This window comes from Thecamonas trahens (genome assembly GCF_000142905.1).
Source record: "Thecamonas trahens ATCC 50062 unplaced genomic scaffold supercont1.5, whole genome shotgun sequence".
NCBI classification, from domain to species: Eukaryota; order Apusomonadida; family Apusomonadidae; genus Thecamonas; species Thecamonas trahens.
This window is the reverse complement of record NW_013657675.1, coordinates 525,326-541,169: the sequence shown is the minus strand read 5'-3', so window position 1 is coordinate 541,169 and position 15,844 is coordinate 525,326. Positions and strand designations below refer to the sequence as shown.

The 15,844-nt window shown below is 63.7% G+C and overlaps 7 protein-coding genes across 7 annotated transcripts in view; 2 read left to right on the top strand and 5 right to left on the bottom strand.

The window, feature by feature from the left end:
* Positions 1 to 1,685: 1,685 nt before the first annotated feature.
* Positions 1,686 to 2,327, top strand: AMSG_01380 (uncharacterized protein). The gene is made up of 2 exons (XM_013906530.1): positions 1,686 to 1,782; positions 1,975 to 2,327. The coding sequence occupies exons 1-2, from the start codon at positions 1,715 to 1,717 to the stop codon at positions 2,114 to 2,116; spliced, it is 210 nt and encodes a 69-aa protein (XP_013761984.1). The 5' UTR covers positions 1,686 to 1,714; the 3' UTR covers positions 2,117 to 2,327.
* On the bottom strand, positions 2,305 to 3,622 carry AMSG_01379 (lipoic acid synthase). The gene has a single exon (XM_013906529.1). It carries the CDS (start codon positions 3,531 to 3,533, stop codon positions 2,334 to 2,336), a length of 1,200 nt encoding a protein of 399 aa, XP_013761983.1. The 5' UTR covers positions 3,534 to 3,622; the 3' UTR covers positions 2,305 to 2,333.
* A 147-nt stretch (positions 3,623 to 3,769) lies between these two features.
* AMSG_01378 (solute carrier family 12 member 9) lies at positions 3,770 to 6,710 on the bottom strand (the record flags this gene model as incomplete). The annotated part of the gene is made up of 1 exon (XM_013906528.1): positions 3,770 to 6,710. The coding sequence occupies exon 1, from the start codon at positions 6,662 to 6,664 to the stop codon at positions 3,770 to 3,772; it is 2,895 nt and encodes a 964-aa protein (XP_013761982.1). The 5' UTR covers positions 6,665 to 6,710.
* A 132-nt stretch (positions 6,711 to 6,842) lies between these two features.
* On the bottom strand, positions 6,843 to 7,706 carry AMSG_01377 (uncharacterized protein). Its single transcript, XM_013906527.1, has 2 exons — positions 7,647 to 7,706; positions 6,843 to 7,161 (listed from the first exon to the last, which is right to left on the bottom strand). Exons 1-2 carry the CDS (start codon positions 7,686 to 7,688, stop codon positions 6,982 to 6,984), a joined length of 222 nt encoding a protein of 73 aa, XP_013761981.1. The 5' UTR covers positions 7,689 to 7,706; the 3' UTR covers positions 6,843 to 6,981.
* Positions 7,707 to 7,809: 103 nt separating this feature from the next.
* Positions 7,810 to 9,498, bottom strand: AMSG_01376 (uncharacterized protein; the record flags this gene model as incomplete). Its single annotated transcript, XM_013906526.1, has 1 exon — positions 7,810 to 9,498. One exon carries the CDS (start codon positions 9,496 to 9,498, stop codon positions 7,810 to 7,812), a length of 1,689 nt encoding a protein of 562 aa, XP_013761980.1.
* A 608-nt stretch (positions 9,499 to 10,106) lies between these two features.
* AMSG_11649 (uncharacterized protein) lies at positions 10,107 to 15,303 on the top strand (the record flags this gene model as incomplete). Its single annotated transcript, XM_013906594.1, has 5 exons — positions 10,107 to 10,182; positions 10,597 to 14,198; positions 14,466 to 14,509; positions 14,871 to 15,061; positions 15,131 to 15,303. 5 exons carry the CDS (start codon positions 10,107 to 10,109, stop codon positions 15,301 to 15,303), a joined length of 4,086 nt encoding a protein of 1,361 aa, XP_013762048.1.
* The window catches only part of AMSG_01373 (calmodulin-2), a 1,492-nt gene continuing 464 nt past the window's right edge, over positions 14,817 to 15,844 (bottom strand). Inside the window, exon 2 of the mRNA XM_013906525.1 lies at positions 14,817 to 15,774. Within this exon, the coding sequence (XP_013761979.1) occupies positions 15,556 to 15,774 (219 nt within the window). The 3' untranslated portion in view covers positions 14,817 to 15,555. The remainder of the gene's footprint in view (positions 15,775 to 15,844) is intronic.

Sequence of the window (15,844 nt, the reverse complement as noted above, 5' to 3'; positions counted from 1 at the left end):
ACACGACACGACGACAAACCACCCCCCACCCCCCCCACCCCCCCACCCCCCACTCCAACTCATGCCTACCACATCGTGACTGGCCTTGCGCCCATGTCCACGTTGTTGGCTCTGATGTCTCGCAGTCTTGCACTGTTGCTTCCTCTCCAAAAAAGGTCGCAGTTTGAGGCACACTCCCTCTGTGCTCGCCACTGGCACCTCTACGAAAGCTTTACCCTTCTCTCGCTGCTGCATGGCCCTCCAGACACCACAGGGAGCCCAAGCGTCAAGCTTGGGCAAGGTGGTTATGTCGTGGATTGCCGAGTGGGCCTGTGTCTCACGGAAGCCGTCCATCCTCTTTGGTACGCCGCCGTCGCTGCTATCCCCCTTCCTCCCCCCCCCCTACCTGCACTCACCCCCCCCCATCCTGATCTTCAGCCGCTACTGAACACGGCGCTGATCTGGGCAGTATCTCACCTGGACTGCTCGGGTATGCTTCGTTTTTCAATCGCCTTCGGTCTCCAGAGAGCTACCACGACCTCGTCGAGCTGCTGTACGTGCTGTTTGGAGCGAGGCTCTCCGACGACCAACTAGCTGCCGGCTCGGTGTACGAAGCCATCGCCTCAGAGTTTAAGCGGATCATGGCGGTGAGCTGGCTGGCGGCATCCAAGGCCGGTGTTGAGCCGCCGCAGGCTCCGCCTCCGATCCGGCCGATTGGCGGAAGTGTTGGGCGGTCACCCTCGGCGTCGTCATCGCCAGCGCTGCTCGCAGGCCGCGATCGGCGGACTCCCGGCCCACCACAACAGGTAGCCGGCAGAGCGCTTTCATCGACCGCAACGCCATCGACTGCACTTTCGCGCTATGTAGCGTACGTCCACGCCATCACTGCCCTTCCGCACTCTCAGCGCTCACTACAGGATCCCGACCAGGCCCGGACGCTGATGGAGGCCAGGGCGGCGCTCTCGTCCGAGCTCATTTCGCTCTATGCTCTCACCGCCAACACGCAGCGGTGGCAAGCCTACCTTGAGGACCACTCACCTGAAGATCTGGCTGACATGTGCGACCGCTTCTGCACGCCGTTCTCCGACGCTCTCGTCTCGCCGCTCCACGAGCTGGCTGCCCTCGTCTCGGAAGGCACCCTGCCTGCCATGGACTCCGCCCCGCCGCAGGCCCAGCAGGCTACAAAAGGCCCGCGCAAGCGGTCGCTGGCTCCCGACTTTGATGCCGATGCTCGCGCCTGCGGCGACGGCGATGCGCGAGACACCAAGCGCGCCAAACCGCCTGCTCCCGCATCCCCCGTTGACGCCACGGGCACTGAGCCCGTCGACGCCGATGTAATCGCTGCCTTGATCACTCCTAGATCAACCCCGCAGCGACTCTCTCGCACCATCGTCGCAAGCAGCGACGCAAGAAAGCCAAGGCCAAGGCCAAGGCCGAGGCCAGGGCCAGGCCGAGGCCGAGGCCAAGGCCAGAGCTGAGTCTGAGGCCGTAGTTGGCGCCAGATCCAGTCCGTAATACCTGCATCAGACAAGCCATAATCCGTCCGATGCCTTTGCCGTCGCTCCCTTGGCACACATCTCTCTGCACAACTGCCTCTACTACACGACTGTCGCATACTCTGGCCGGGTCGCTCACACGTTCGCTCGTCCGCGCGCCCAACTCACTTTGACAGCAGCTTGCTAAGGACGAGGCTAAAGCGCCAAGGCCACTTCTCCTCCCCTCCTCCTCCGCAACCATGGACCAGTTTACCCTCATTGCCATCATTTTTGCCGTCTTTGTTGTCGTCGGCTCGTTCTTTAACGTGTACGCCACTGCCTCGCACCGACGCCTACCCTCCCCTCCTCGATCCTGCCCAGTCTTCGCGCCATCATGACGCTCTCCCTCCTTCCCTCCCTACCCCCTCCCCCTTGCACGCCTATATACATACTCACTCCCTTCAACACTTCCACACCCTCGCCCTGAACTCAACGCCATGCATGCTCATACCGGAAACAGGTTCATCTTCAACAAGCCCACTCCGCAGAAGAAGGCGCCGGCTCCGGCTGGTGACGCTGCTACCTCGTCGGCCACTTCTGTCCGACGCTCGCCGCGCAAGCGCAACAAGTCGCCCAAGGCCCGCGCCATGGAGGGCCTCTAAACGCTGTGATGGGATCACGACATGATGCGATCATGCGATTCTGTGATCATGTCATCATGGTCCACGCGCTCTCTCTCTCTCTTGTTCTCTTCTCCTGACGTGTGCACTGGTCTCCGACGGCTTCCGTTTCCTGCCACGCCATCGCTTCGGACATGCGGCCGGCATCGACGCGCAGGCCCAAACATCACCATAAATTGTGCATGCTTTAAGTGTATCATCACTCTGCCGCGGCGCGCTTCTTCTTGATCTGCGCCTTGATGGCAAACTCGCCGGCACGGTAAGAGGAGCGGACGAGGGGACCCGAGGCGACGTACTTGAAGCCCATGGCCTCGCCGGTCACCTGCCAGTGCTTGAACTTGTCAGGATGGACGTACTCGGCGACCTTCATGTGGCGCGGTGTCGGACGGAGGTACTGGCCGAGGGTGAGAATCTCCACACCGGCCTCCAGCAGGTCGTCCATGGTCGCCTGGACTTCGGCATCGGTCTCGCCGACGCCGAGCATGATGTTGGACTTGGTGACAATGTCCGGGGTCACCCGCTTGGCCTCGCGGAGCGTGGTCAGCGACTGGTGGTAGCCAGCGCGCCGGTCGCGGACCACACCCTGCAGCCGCTCGACAGTCTCCACATTGTGCGCGTAGACGTCGAGGCCAGACTCGGCGACACGGGCGACGGCTTCGAGGTCGCCAGCAAAGTCCGAAACCAGCGCCTCGACAGTCAGCTCCGAGTCGAGCGACTTGAGATGCGCGATGGTTTGCGCAAAGTGGCCCGAGCCACCGTCGGGAAGGTCGTCGCGGTCGACCGAGGTGAGAACGACGTAGTCGAGGCCCCAATCGGTCACGGCCTTGGCAACCTTGTACGGCTCGTCGGCGTCAGGCGGCGGCGGGGTGTTGGACGTCTTGATGGCGCAGAAGCGGCAGGCACGGGTGCAAGTATCGCCCAGCAGCATGATGGTCGCCGTCGCCGTCCCGTCCTTTCCGCCCCAGCACTCGCCGATGTTCGGACACTTGGCCTCCTCGCACACCGTGTTGAGATCAAGACCGTCGAGCGAGTTCTTCAGCCGCTTGTAGTTGGCGCCACGCGGCATGTCCCGCTTCAGCCACTCGGGCTTGGGCTCCCTCTCCACAAACCCGCGCTTCCTCCGCGGCCGCGGCTCGGGCATGGTCACTCCTCCACGCGGTGTTCCCAGAAAAGCGTCCAGCATCGGTGCCTCTGCCTCCAACCGCGCTGCAAACTCATCCAGCCGCGCCGATCCCTTGCCACTCAGCCTGCTCGCCGTCCCGCTCTCGGTCCCGCTCGTCGCCCCGCTCCCGCCTGCACCGCTCAGCGCCTTGGCTGCTGCTGACGCGGCACGAACGCCTCCCACCGGTCCTGTTGCCAACCGCCCGGCCACAGCCGCACGCACCGCACCCAAGAGCATGCTGACCTGGAGGTGTTGTGTATGTACCTGTGTACCTGTGTAAAGGTATGTGTATGGGCCGGTGACGACGTACGGTGCTGTCGTCAAGTGATGTGTGTTGTCGGTGCTCGTCAGCCGTCGCGTGGCTCGCGGATTCGGGAGCGGACCTCGGGCGGAGGAGGGGACGACGCATCTCGGGCTCACGGCTGCACACGGTCGCCGACTGCCGTGCACTCTGACTCATGGATGATTGTATTTTACATTTCAGTGGCAAGGAACGTGCCGATCCCGTAGAGGCAGAGGATCGGCGGCAGATCACGGGTGAGCGCGTCGAGGCCGGCGAGAAAGTGGGTGTTGTACCGGACAGCGACGGACGGGCGGTCAAAGGTGGAGAAGATCACCCCGGCTTCGGCCGAGTACGCACGCATGAGTTGGTTGACGATGCTGTAGCGGACGAGGAGCAGCCGCTGGAAGGCGTCCGAGTCGCGGTCGACACCATCGTGGACCTCGTCCTCGTACGGATAGTACGCAGTCGACGTCCGCGCGGACGACGCGCCGATACGGGCATCCTCGTCTGCGGCAGCGGCGACCGTGGCGGGCTCAACATCATCGCCGTCCGAGTTGCGGTCGGCGTTGGCCCATTCGGGCCCGACCGACGGCGGCGTAGCGTCAAACCACGAAGCCGAGGCGGCCTCGGAGAGCTCGAGCGGGATGACCTCGGCGTCGATGCGGGCGGTACGGAGCATGAGCTCGATGCGCTCGCGCTCGGCATCCTTGGACTCGCCGGTGTGGATAATGGAGAAGACCCGGAGGCGGGTAAACTTGGACCAGATGTCGGTCAACTGCAGAATCCAGCCAAAGAGCAGGAGAAGGGTGAACGAGTGGTCAAACTGCGAGGTGCCCGAGACGTCGATGGGCCACAAGTCGATGTTGATCTTGCGGCTCCTTGAGAGCGCTGCGGTGGTGGACCGGTACATGTTGGAAAAGAACGACGCCGACCGCTGCGGCTCAGCGCCGAACCGCGAGAGCGCGCGGGTCACAATCAGCTCCTTGTCGAGCCTTTCAAAGTTGCGGGTGATGACCACGTTCTTGTTGAAGAACAGCGCGTCGTTGATGATGCCCACGTACTCAGCTAGGGTAATAGCCGAGGCGCTGGTCGGCTCGCGAAAGGCGGCAGCAAAGTGCCGCCGCGCCGCAGACACAAACTCGCGCCGGCCCGAGAGCGCCGGCCCGCGGAGCGAGACCGTCGACCGCAAGTCGTCCGGACCCAGCCCGGCCGCCTGCGCGTCGGCCATTGACGTCGACGTGTCGAAAAAGCCCATAATGAGCGTGTTTGGCTGCAGCGCGCCGAGGCCCGAGACCTCGAGCAGCGACCGGGCGCCGGCCCGGACCGACGGCGCAATGAGGGTCTCGGAAAAGGCCTTAATCTTGGTGTCGGCGATAAACTCGCGCCATGCTGCGACCTGCTGCTTGTAGCGACGACCTTGGGAGACGACGTCGCCGACCAGGATGTGGCCGACCACGTAGAGGCCACCCTTTTTGAGGTTGTTGACAAAGTCGAGGACCTGCAGCGACGACGTCGGGTTGGCGCAGAGGTAGAGAAACTGCGGCCGCCAGTACTTGACGTGGTTCTTGCGGACGTCGAGCCGAAGCAGGTACTTGCGGACTTGGTGGTACATGAGCGCCTGTGAGATGAAGCCCCAGTTGAGCGGCGGCGCCGTCCAGTGGACATAGATGAGGAGGATGACAAGGAAGCCCAGCGAGACGCCAGCGTAGACGACGTCGACAAAGAACATGGTGCCTAGACAGACGACGGTGCCGAGGCCGGTCGTGAACGCGTTCGAGCCGGTAAACGACGGGCGGTAGTTGGGCGTGCCCGAGATGGAGAGGACAAAGCAGGCAAAGTTGATGATGACAAACGAGATGAGGAAGCAGGAGGTGGTGATCTTTGCGAGCGTGTTGAGATCGCCCACAAACAGCAGCGCCTGGATGAGTACCATCGAGAGGAGCACGCCGTACCGCGGCTCGTCCGAGCCGGGCGCGCCATAGGCAAACGGCTTGAGAAAGGCAAAGAGCTTGTCGCGAGCCAATGCCTGCACAATCCGTGAGCCGCCGATTTGGTTGCCGAGCGCCGATGAGACCGTCGAGCACACAATGCCGGCAGTCACAATGTACTTGGAGATGCAAATGTCCTGCACCACGTAGTAGTTCTCCAGCATCTCGGACCGCTGGATCGTCGCCGCCATCGAGACAGCAAGCAGCGCGTACGTGACGTACGTCAGCACAACCGCAATAAAGGTGCCGCGCGGCAGCGACCGCGCCGCGTCGGCGAGGTCGCCCGACATGTTCGAGCCGGCAAGCAGGCCGGTCGTCGTCGGCATGTACACCGCAAACACCGACTGGAACGACTGCGCACCGGCGCCGGCAGGCGCAGCCTGGAAGTCGGGGTACAGATTGTGGTGGAGCGTCGACCTCGAGAAGCCGGTGTAGCCGGCGACCGAGCCGTTGGATCGGAAGAAGATCGAGCCGAGGACCACGGCAATGATGGCCCAGAGGAGGACAAAGATAAAGATCCCGGTCTTGGCATACGCTTTGGCGCCGACGAGGCACACTACCGTGACCAGCAGGAGGACCGCCGATCCGTAGGCGAGCTTGTGCCAGCGGGTGCCTGGCAGGTCAAAGGCCGAGATGAGCGCGTCCGAGAGGCCGACCAGATACAGACCGCAGCCGGCAATGTTGGCGGCGTAGAAGATGAGGCCAATAGCACCACCAAACTCGGGGCCGAGCGCCCGCGAGATCATAAAGTAGCACCCGCCGCCACGGACCCGGCCGTTGGTGGAGATGGACATGAGCGAGAGAACGGTGAGGCCGGCGACCGAGTAGGCGGCAGTCATGATGACCAGAAAGAGGAGCAGTCCTGACTGAGCACACGCCCAAGACAGCCTGAGGAAGATGATGACGCCAAAGACTCCCAGCGTGTTGGGCATGACCACGCCAGAAAAGGTACCCATGGCGTTGGCACCTTCAGCACGCTCTTCAGGGAGCAGGACAGACTCGCCATGCCGAGTCCACGGACGGACACCAGGCGGTGTCTCGGCATTACACGCCCCCACCGTGTTGAGCAGTGGTGAAGCTTCGCCCGCACTAGCCATGTGCTTTGCTATACCACCAAAGACTGTTGGTCGACTTCCACAGTCCTTGCCGAGTGGAGTGCCTGTGGCTGCGTCTGCGTCGCCCGCGTGTGACACGGGCGGAGGCGGCTGCCATTCCGTCGCATCCGCAGCAGACCGGTCAGCAGGTCCGGGGGAGGAGGCAAGCAAGAGAGGGTTAGTGGGGCGAGGGAGATACTTTGTTCAATGACGAAGGGCAGAGAGAAAGACTCCGGGGATGTCGTCAAGCGATCGAGCCGGAGATGTCGTCGTCAAGCGATCGAGCCGGATAAAGAGAGCGGAGAGGAGCAGCATCGGCACTACTCATTGTGCCCCTCCTGCTGCTGTTGGAAGACAGTCGAGAGCTGGGCCTCTGCCGAGTCCATGCGACGTTCCAGAGTGGAGAGCTGATCGTTGAGCTTGGAGAGGCGATACCTGGTGGAGATGTCAAACTTGTTGAGGAACTCGACAATCTTGAGCACGTTGACGGTAACCGACTCCTACATAGGCAAATCAGACGACATACAGGTCCGAGACGTCCATCAGGCGACCAGGTGACCAATTTGATCAAGCGACCACGTCCATCAGGTGACCACGTCCAGCAGGCGACCACGTCGAGCAGGCGACCACGTCCACCAGACGACCACGTTGACCAAGCGACAACACACACACACACACACACACACACACACACACACACACACCAAAGCCATTCACCACCAACACAACAACAACAACAACAATGTCTGTGAGTACCCTCTCCTCCTCCCCTCCCCCCCCTCCCCCCCGTGCGCCCTTCCCCATCACTCCACCAACGTTCCCCTCCTCCACCGCTCCTTGTATGGTGGACTTTGGCAAGAGCCAACGCTCGAAAAGGGAGCGAGAGAGCACAGGCAGGGCCAACCCCCCCCCCCTCCCTCCCACTCACCCTCCCCCCCCCCCTTCCCCTCCATCTCCCTCATTCCATGTCCTTCTCAATACATACAATGAACTCGCGGTGCTGCCAGTCGCGCTGAACCTCCGCCATACCTGCTTCAAGCGGCTGCGTCAAGTACCGCCGTCGTCGACTCTCGCGGCGGAGGACGGTCGCTCGGCGAGGAGTCGGCAGTGAGTCGGTTGCCGCCGCCGGGCTGGATTGCGAGTTGGCTTTAGTCATCGTCTCCACCCTTGATGCCCTTGCCTCCGCTTTTGCCAACATCGCCTTCCGTATCGTCGGCGATGTCGATGTCGAGAGCGTACCCGTCGTCGTTGCCTGACTTGGACGAGGCGTGCGCCCGTGATGAGGAGGAAAAGTGGGCGGCGCGGCGGGCGGCCTGCTCGTCGGAGCCGAGATACTCTTCGAGCGCGAGGAGAGCGTTGAATGCCGGATCCTGCTCGGCACGCTCAAAGCGCGGATCGGTGGACTCGAGAAAGTCGGCGACGTCGTGGGCAGCGAGCGCGGCACCGGGCGCAACGACCGAGTCGACCATGTCGAAGAACGCCTCGCGGGCCTTGGCCTTCGCGTCGACCAGAAACTCGCTATAGACTGCAGCGGCACCAGCAGCGCTGAGGCTGAGCGCCCGGATTTCTTCGCCAGTCCCCGGAAGCTCGCCGAGGAACCGCTGTGCACGCGGCCAGTCCCAGTCGAGCCGGAGGTTTGCGGCGTGACGGGCAAGGATGACGGCGAGGCGGCCCTTGGCCGAGGTACCGAGCTCGGCGAGGTGTTTCTCGACGGCGGATCGGCGGAAGGCGTCCGAGACGCCCGGTGCTGACCAGCGCGGGTCGACGCCAAGCCGGTCGGTGATGGCGGCGTAGTCCTCGGCCGGCGACTTGACAAACTCGGCCAGGAGGGTGAGAAAGTCGCTCCGGGCAGTCTCAGCCTGGACCTTGGCAGTCGCCTTGGCCACAGATGCCCGTGACGCCTCGGCCTCCTTCAGCGAGTCGGTGTAGTCGTAAAAGTAGTCCTCGGCCTTGGATGGAGGAAGCGCCTTGAAGGCCGGGTCGTCGGCGATGCGCGGCCGGGTGGTCCGCCACTGCGAGTCCCCGCCCAGTGCGGGGTCCTCCAGCGACGCCAAGAGGCGGACGTACGCCGCCTTGGCCGCATTGCGTTTGGCCTTGCGCTCCGCCTTGAGTCGCGCCTTCTTCTCGCGCAGCGCACTGACCTCGCGCGCAAAAAGCGCCTCGCGCTCTAGCTTGCCCACGCCGCTGTAGGCAGGATCGTCGCCGGCCACCGCCCGCAGATCGTACAGCTGTGGCTTGGCCGGAAGCCGCGGCAGCATCTTGCGGATGAGAGCGCAAAAGGCAGAAGCGGCAGCATTTCGTGCCTGCTCCTCGGCCGACGCTGTTTTCTTGCTCGCAGCCTCGGTAGCGACAGCCTCAAAGATGGCGCGGCGGTCGTCCTCGTCGGCAACAGCGGCAAACCGGGCGTCTTTCTCTAGCCTGCTCTTCATCACATAGTAGTCCGAGAACGGCGTGATGCCGGTCTCCCACAGCAGGGCACGGAAACCCTCAACAGCCTGTGCCACCGTCTTGGCATCGTCAGTGTCTGCCCACGGCGCCTCGGGCATAGCTGTCTCCTCGGCGCCCGCACTCGTTGTCGACTGATTCCTAGCATGGACCGGCGGATGCTGAGCTCTGCTCGTTCTTCCGCTCTCATCACGCTTGCGCTTCCTTCGTGGCCCCGTAAAGCCCGACAAATCAAACGGCTCGAGCACTGCCGGAAGGTCCCACGACGACGTGGCCGACGACGCGTGGTAGTAAAAGACCTTGGCTGGGTGGTTGTCGGGTGCGTTGGTCTTCACCACTCGCCATCCTGTCGAGCCCAGCAGAGGAGAAGCATAAACAGGCCGCAGCGCCATTCTCCCTTCCATAGTTGCCAGCGAAGGAAGTGCTTGGAGGGGGTGAGAGGGGGAGGGGGAGTGAGGTGTTGGCAAACGCAATGGCGAGGTCCGCACACTGCCGCCGAGCCACAGTGAAAGTGATCATGATCGTGATCATGATCGCGATCACGCTCTCGATCAAGCCCAGGACAGCGCCAGCCTCCAATCGCCATTGTGCTTCCCTGGCCCAATGCTTCCCTCACGCTCATTTGCCCAATACCAGACATATCCATGTCATGTGCTAACCCATGCGTAGCCTAACTTGTTTCTACAACGAAGATCGAGCTCAAATACAGTCGTCATCAGTTGAGGCTATCCCCCCTCTCTCGGCCAGCCAGCCGCAGCCGAGACAGCCAGCAGCCAGCCAGCACCACCCTCACTCGTCTTGTTGTGGGCCCAACCACATGCAGGTGTCCACTCCAGCCCGGGGCACGGACTCGATCCGTGCTCTCCAGGCAAGGATGAGCATGGACCAGAATGGGAGTCCTGCCGTTACCCCAGCACGTGCTGGTGCTGATGCCGCTGCTGGTGGCAGTGGTGTTGGTGGTGGTGGTGAGGCAACGGCTGGTAGCGGGACGACAGCACCCATGCCTGGTGGTGCGGCCACCCGTGGCTACGACAGAGAGCGCATTGACCATGCAGACGAGGACGACTTGGCCTCTCGTACATCAGGTGTCTCGTCCACCGGTACCACCTCTACACGCAAGTAAGTCACATCACCATACCTCCTCCCCCCTCCCTCCTCGCCTCGCTGTGGCCGCCAAAAATCCGCTGGTTGCCATTGGCGAGCGACTTGGCGCTAGCGACTCGGCTGGGCCGGGCGAGCGGACGTGTGCATAGCTCGGCTGGTGGTGCGGTGAGAGTGATTTAGACGGGATAGGTTGGATGCACGTAATAGAGATTGGGGAGGCGATTTATGTGGTTCCTGTGGTGGGATGCAGGTCGGCAAGGCGGACGCATCGCAGTTCGAGCAGAGGCAGTCGGTCCAAGACGAGCAAGAGCAAGAGCAAGAGCAAAGGCAAGAGCAAGAGCAAGAGCAAGAGCAAGAGCAAAGGCAAGAAGGCGCGGAAAAGCCAGCTTCAGCGTCAGGCCTGCCGCCGTCGCCGCCGTCGCCCGTGCCGAATGTGGCTCTGGCGGCTACCCGCGGCCCGCTCACTGTCTCGCAGCTCGAGCCCGAGTCGGCCAACGATGTGATGGACACGTCGGCTGATGGGTATGAGTACGAGTACGAAGTAGAGTATGTTTACGACGCCGACGCCGAGGAGCGCTTGGCGACGCCGACCGAGGCGGTGCCGCGGCCTCCGGAACTCTCGCCGATCCACAACTCGCCGTCTCGGTTTGAGTTTGTGGAGGAGGTCTATGGCGTCGACGAGTCACAGGTCAACTACGGCGTCAAGCTGTACGAGGAGGCGATGCGGCGGCGTGCAGCGCGTGAAGCAGCAGTGGTGGCGTCCCGGGCCGAGGCCGAGCGGTCGCTGACGCGCGACGCGTTTCGGCCGCGGCTGGGCCCAACTGCCGTCTCGACGCAGTTCCAGGATCCAGACTTTGTGACCCGGCTCCAGCGGGTTTCCGAGTACTCGCAGGAGCAGCGCGAGGCGCTTCGGGCCGAGGTCGAGGACGAAGTTCTCGCCGAGTGCACCTTTGAGCCGCGTATTTCGGCCAAGTCGAAGCAGATCATGAAGCGGAAGGAGGAGCAGCTTGCGGCAAAGCGGGCCGGGCACGACCCGTTGGCGTCGATGCTTGACCGGTTCAACCACTACGAGGCCAAGCGGGTGGACCGGCTCAAAGACCTCATCAAGCTCCGCGAGGAGGAGCTCGAGGTGACCGGCTCGCCAGCCATCTCGGCGTACTCGCAGGCTATTGAGCGGACCGACTCGCTCTCAGTCCACGAGCGGCTGTACGCCAAGGGTGCCGAGCACCTCAAGCTCCGCAAGATGAAGTCTGTGGCGCTCGCGGACCGGCTGTATGAGGAGGCGTGCCAGCCCAAGCCTGTGGTGCATGACATTGCGGTGCCGTCGATCAAGCGCGACTACGACCGGACGCGACTCCTGGTGCGTGCGCAGCGGTCGGCGCTCGGCGTCCACGAGGCGCTATACCATGAGGCCAAGGCGCGGCAAGAGACCAAGCGCAAGCGTGAGCTCCGCGCCCAGTTTGAGGAGGAGCTCCTCCACGCTGCACCCAAGATGTCGGCCAAGTCGCAGGCCATCATCCGGTCCAAGCTCTCCGCCGAGTCGGTGTCGAAGCTCTTTGCGCAGGCCGACGTTGATGAGACCGGCGACCTCTCGCGCGACCAAGTCGAGCACCTCTTTGTCGAGCTCGGCTGGTTTGTCTCACGCTCGGTCGACAAGCACAAGCCGCGCATCCAGGAGGAGCAGGCCATGCTCGACTCGGTGTGGACGCATCTCGATCCAGACGGCACCGGGCGGGTCGAGCCGGAGAGCCTGCACGCGTTTGTCGACTCGGTTGTCGAGTCGGACCCGGTGCTCTCATCGGCAACGCCGGCCGATGTGATGGCAAGGGTCCACGGCGCCGCCGACTCGGCGTCGGACTCGGGCGCTGTGCTGGATGCGCTGATGGAGGCCGACGGGAAGCTGGCGGCGGCGTTTGCGGCGCGGCCGGAAATTGTGCAGTTTGTGGAGCTCATCCGGACCAAGTCTGCGTACGAGGCCCTCCACCGGGCGCCCAAGACGCCAGTCCTCGACGACGACTGCACCTTTCAGCCGCAGGTCATGGTGACGAACCGAACGGCCAAGCTGGAGGCCAAGGCGCTAGCGCGCTTGATTGTCAAGAACCCGGAGCTCTCGCGGTCGCCGAACCGGCGGCATGAAATCATCGAGGAGCGGGCCAAGATTGCGCGGCGCAAGGCCGAGGTCAAGCGGCTGGCGGCGCTCGACGCCAAGCTCAAGGAGTGCACCTTTTCGCCCAAGGTCAACAAGTACACTAAGGCCGCGCCGCCGTCGGCAGCAAGCGGCGCGACAGCGTCGCCGTCAGCATCCAAGTCGTCGCCGGCTCGGGCGGCCATGAAGTGGCAGGCCAAGCTCTCGACCGAGGAGCGCGAGATCCTGGAGCACTGCAAGTTCAGCCCGGCCATCCGCGAGCCTCCGCGGTCGATCCTGTACCCCAAGGCGTCGCCGCTGGCCAAGGTTAAGGGCGTCGAGAAGGCAGTCAAGCTCATGACCAGGGGCCGTGCCGACCGCGAGGAGAAGCGCCGGCTGAACGCGCCACTCCACGACTGGGAGTCGGAGGACTCGGCGCCGGCGGTGGCGGCTCGGAGCGGCAAGGCGCGCCGGGCAAAGGTTGGGCAGGCGGCTGAAAAGCGCCGGCGCGACTCGGTCGACGACACAACGTCGGTCGTCTCGGACGTCTCCATTGATCCAATCCTCTTTGTCATGGACGTCAACCTCGGCATGGGCCGGTCCGGCAAGCTCGGCGTCCGCGCCGGCGACGACCCGGCCATCCTTGCCCGCGAGTTTGGCGCGCAGTACCACCTCGACGCCGGAATGGTCCGCCAGCTGCAGGTCATGGTTGCCTCGCACCTCGAATCGTACCTTTCATCCAACTACAACAACGAGCTCATCGACATCCATAAGACGCTAACGGCCAAGGCCGCCAGCGACACTCCGGGCGCCGGCGGGCGCAACGACGGTGGCAGCGCTCACGTGCCCAACGCGCAGCCTCAGTATGAGTACGAGTACGAGTACGAGTTTGTTGACGATGCTGGGAGCGACCACGAGCCGCCGCATGCTGCCCTCTACGTCGACCGCGTGGCTGAGCACGGCAGCGAGGGCGCAGCCGGCAGCGAGGGCACCAGCGGCGCCGGCCCACAGGTTGTGCTCGAGCTGAGCGGCGAGGCGCGTGAGGGTGCAGTCCTCAACGCACACGAGATTTTCATTGGGTGCGACGCGACCGGCGCGACACGGCGGTGGATCCGCATCGAGCCGGCGACCGGGACCAAGAGCGTGATGACGACTGGGTCGACTGAGCTTGTGGTGACCGGCGAGATGGCGGGCTACTCGTTTTTGTACCAGTGCCAGCCGGTGGGCGGGCGATGGACGTCGACGCCGCCGGTGGGGCCTGTGTCAGCGCAGGCGCCTGCCGTGCTGGACCTGGCCATCGAGGGGCGGCTGATGGAAGGTGTTACGCTCCGGGTCGGCGGGCAGTATGCTGGCGGCGAGGAGGGCGCGTCGGAGATCAAGTGGTACGCACGGTCGAAGCGGTCGACGTCAAAGAACGTGCTGCTAGCTACCGGACGAGAGCTTCCGCTCTCGCTCACCCACGTCGGCATGACACTTGTGGTCGAGTACCTGCCGGTCCGCAGTGACGGTGAGGTCGGCGAGCTGGCGTCTGCCATGGCGTCGCACGCGGTCGAGCCTGCGCCGCCGCAGGTCCTCGAGCTCACATTTGGATCCGAGCTGGCGGCGTCGCCTCAGGAGGGCGTCGAGCTCACTCCGGTCGGCACGTACTTTGGCGGTGAGCCGGCGCAAATCCAGCAGTACCGCTGGTACCGCATTGTCCCGCGCGGTCCCGACCCCAACAACGCCGAGCTGCTCGAGATTGCCGGCACGAAGCGGTACATGCCGACTAACGACGACGTCAACCACTTTCTCAAGTTTGTGTGGACCCCCGTTTCGGCATCGGGCCGGATGGGCGAGGCTGTGGGCATCACAACCCGGACTCCTGTCGCCCGCGCCACCGGCCGGCACTAAGGCCCAGCACATGTTGACGATGAGCTGTGATCGGAGCGGCGATGGTCGGCATGCTGCTGGAGGCGAGCGTGATCCTTGTCCAGCGGCTCGTCGCCGAGCCCGTCAGCCGGCCACAACCTCGAGGCAGCGGGTGGTACTGACGCGTCGGCGCCCATGCCGCGCCGGGCAGTATTCGGTGGTCGAGGCCATCGCTACCTGTCTTCTGACGCCATGGCTACACCTCCCCCCGGAGGACCCAAGCCACCGCCTAATGAGGCGCGACGGACAGCGACAGCGTTGTTCAAGTACGTCTCTCATTGAAGGTGATGAGCGTGTGAGTGGGTGAGTCTTGTGGAGTGGGCGGGCGTGGAGAGGGGGAAGTGGGGGAGGGGGTGAGTGAGGTAGGCAGAGTGGGAGTGGTGGTCGTAGCGAGGGTTAGGGGTGGTGAGGATGACTTGGTGCGAAAGGAGCAGCAGAGAGTCGGTGGTTGGCTGGCTGCTTGGTGTTTGTGTGTGTGAGGGGGGGGTGGGGGGGTGGGGGGGTGCGGCGTTGTGGTGGCGTGGAGGGAGGATCGGGGACAGACTGCGGCAGGGTGAAGGAGCGACTGACTGACTGATGATGGTGGGTTGATGGTGTGGTGGGGGTGATGACTCGGTGGGGCGGCAGGTTGCTCAATCCGGAGCTGTTCATCAAGCCTCGCCGGTGGGTGAGCTACACGGGGACGGCGGTGGTCCTGGGTGTGGTCGGCTATCTGTACTACCACAAGCAGATGATGGAGAACGACCGCGCGTACAGGCAGAAGCGGCGCGAGGCTCGCCCGCAGTCGGAGATCGAAGATGAGCTCGAGTGGCAGGAGGGTACGTCTGCTGGGGGAGGGCAGGGAGCGGGCTGATGGTGGCAGCGACTCACACACGGCGCGAGTGCAGAGGAGAGGCGGCTGGCCAAGATCGCGGCACGGAGCCGGGCGGCGCAGGCACGGCTTGAGGCGGCGCGGGCGTATAGCAAGCCGGGTGGAGGCAAAGCGGGCGGGGGCGATGTGGGCGTGGCGGGCAGCGGGTCAGCCGGGCCTAGTCCTGGGACTTCTTCTCCTGCGAGCTGAGGAGGAAGGCATTAAAGTCCTCGCGCGAGACGCCCGGAGCATGCGACTGTGACATGCAGTGGGAGATGATGGACTCTGCCTCGTCCATGCCAATGGACTCGCCGAGCGCGGCCATGATCTTGGAGAGGTCTGCGGCGGTGATGTACTCGTCCTCGCCGTCTTCGCCAGGGCTTGCAGCGTAGCCAGAGAGAATAGCAAAGATAGCGTCATCCTCCTGGGCCATCGTCCGGCCCACGCCCTTCATAGCAGCCATCATGTCGAGGAACTGGGAAAGTCAAGTGTACCTGCCCGATCCACATCAAACTCATTGATCATGTCCTCAAACTCCTCCACAGAAGCATCCAGTGAGAGCTTTCCCTTGCGCATGACCCCACGCAGTTCGCTTGCAGACACCGATCCGTCTGCATCCTTGTCCACCATCGAGAACACGTCCTTGAACAGAGCCACCTCTTCCTGGGAGAGGCTTGTTGACTGTGGAAGGGGGGTGAGGAGGGGGTGAGGGGAGGGGGGGGGGGGGGGGGGGGTGGGAGGGAGGGGGGGA

Bases quoted from the DNA above. Each gene is read 5' to 3' on its own strand.
- AMSG_01380 (XM_013906530.1), top strand. From the start codon at position 1,715: ATGGACCAGTTTACCCTCATTGCCATCATTTTTGCCGTCTTTGTTGTC. The intron at 1,783-1,974 runs GTACGCCACTGC...TACCGGAAACAG, and splicing joins GTCGGCTCGTTCTTTAACGT to GTTCATCTTCAACAAGCCCA.
- AMSG_01379 (XM_013906529.1), bottom strand. From the start codon at position 3,533: ATGCTCTTGGGTGCGGTGCGTGCGGCTGTGGCCGGGCGGTTGGCAACA.
- AMSG_01377 (XM_013906527.1), bottom strand. From the start codon at position 7,688: ATGGCGGAGGTTCAGCGCGACTGGCAGCACCGCGAGTTCATT. The intron at 7,162-7,646 runs GTATGTATTGAG...TTGCCTATGTAG, and splicing joins GGCAGCACCGCGAGTTCATT to GAGTCGGTTACCGTCAACGT.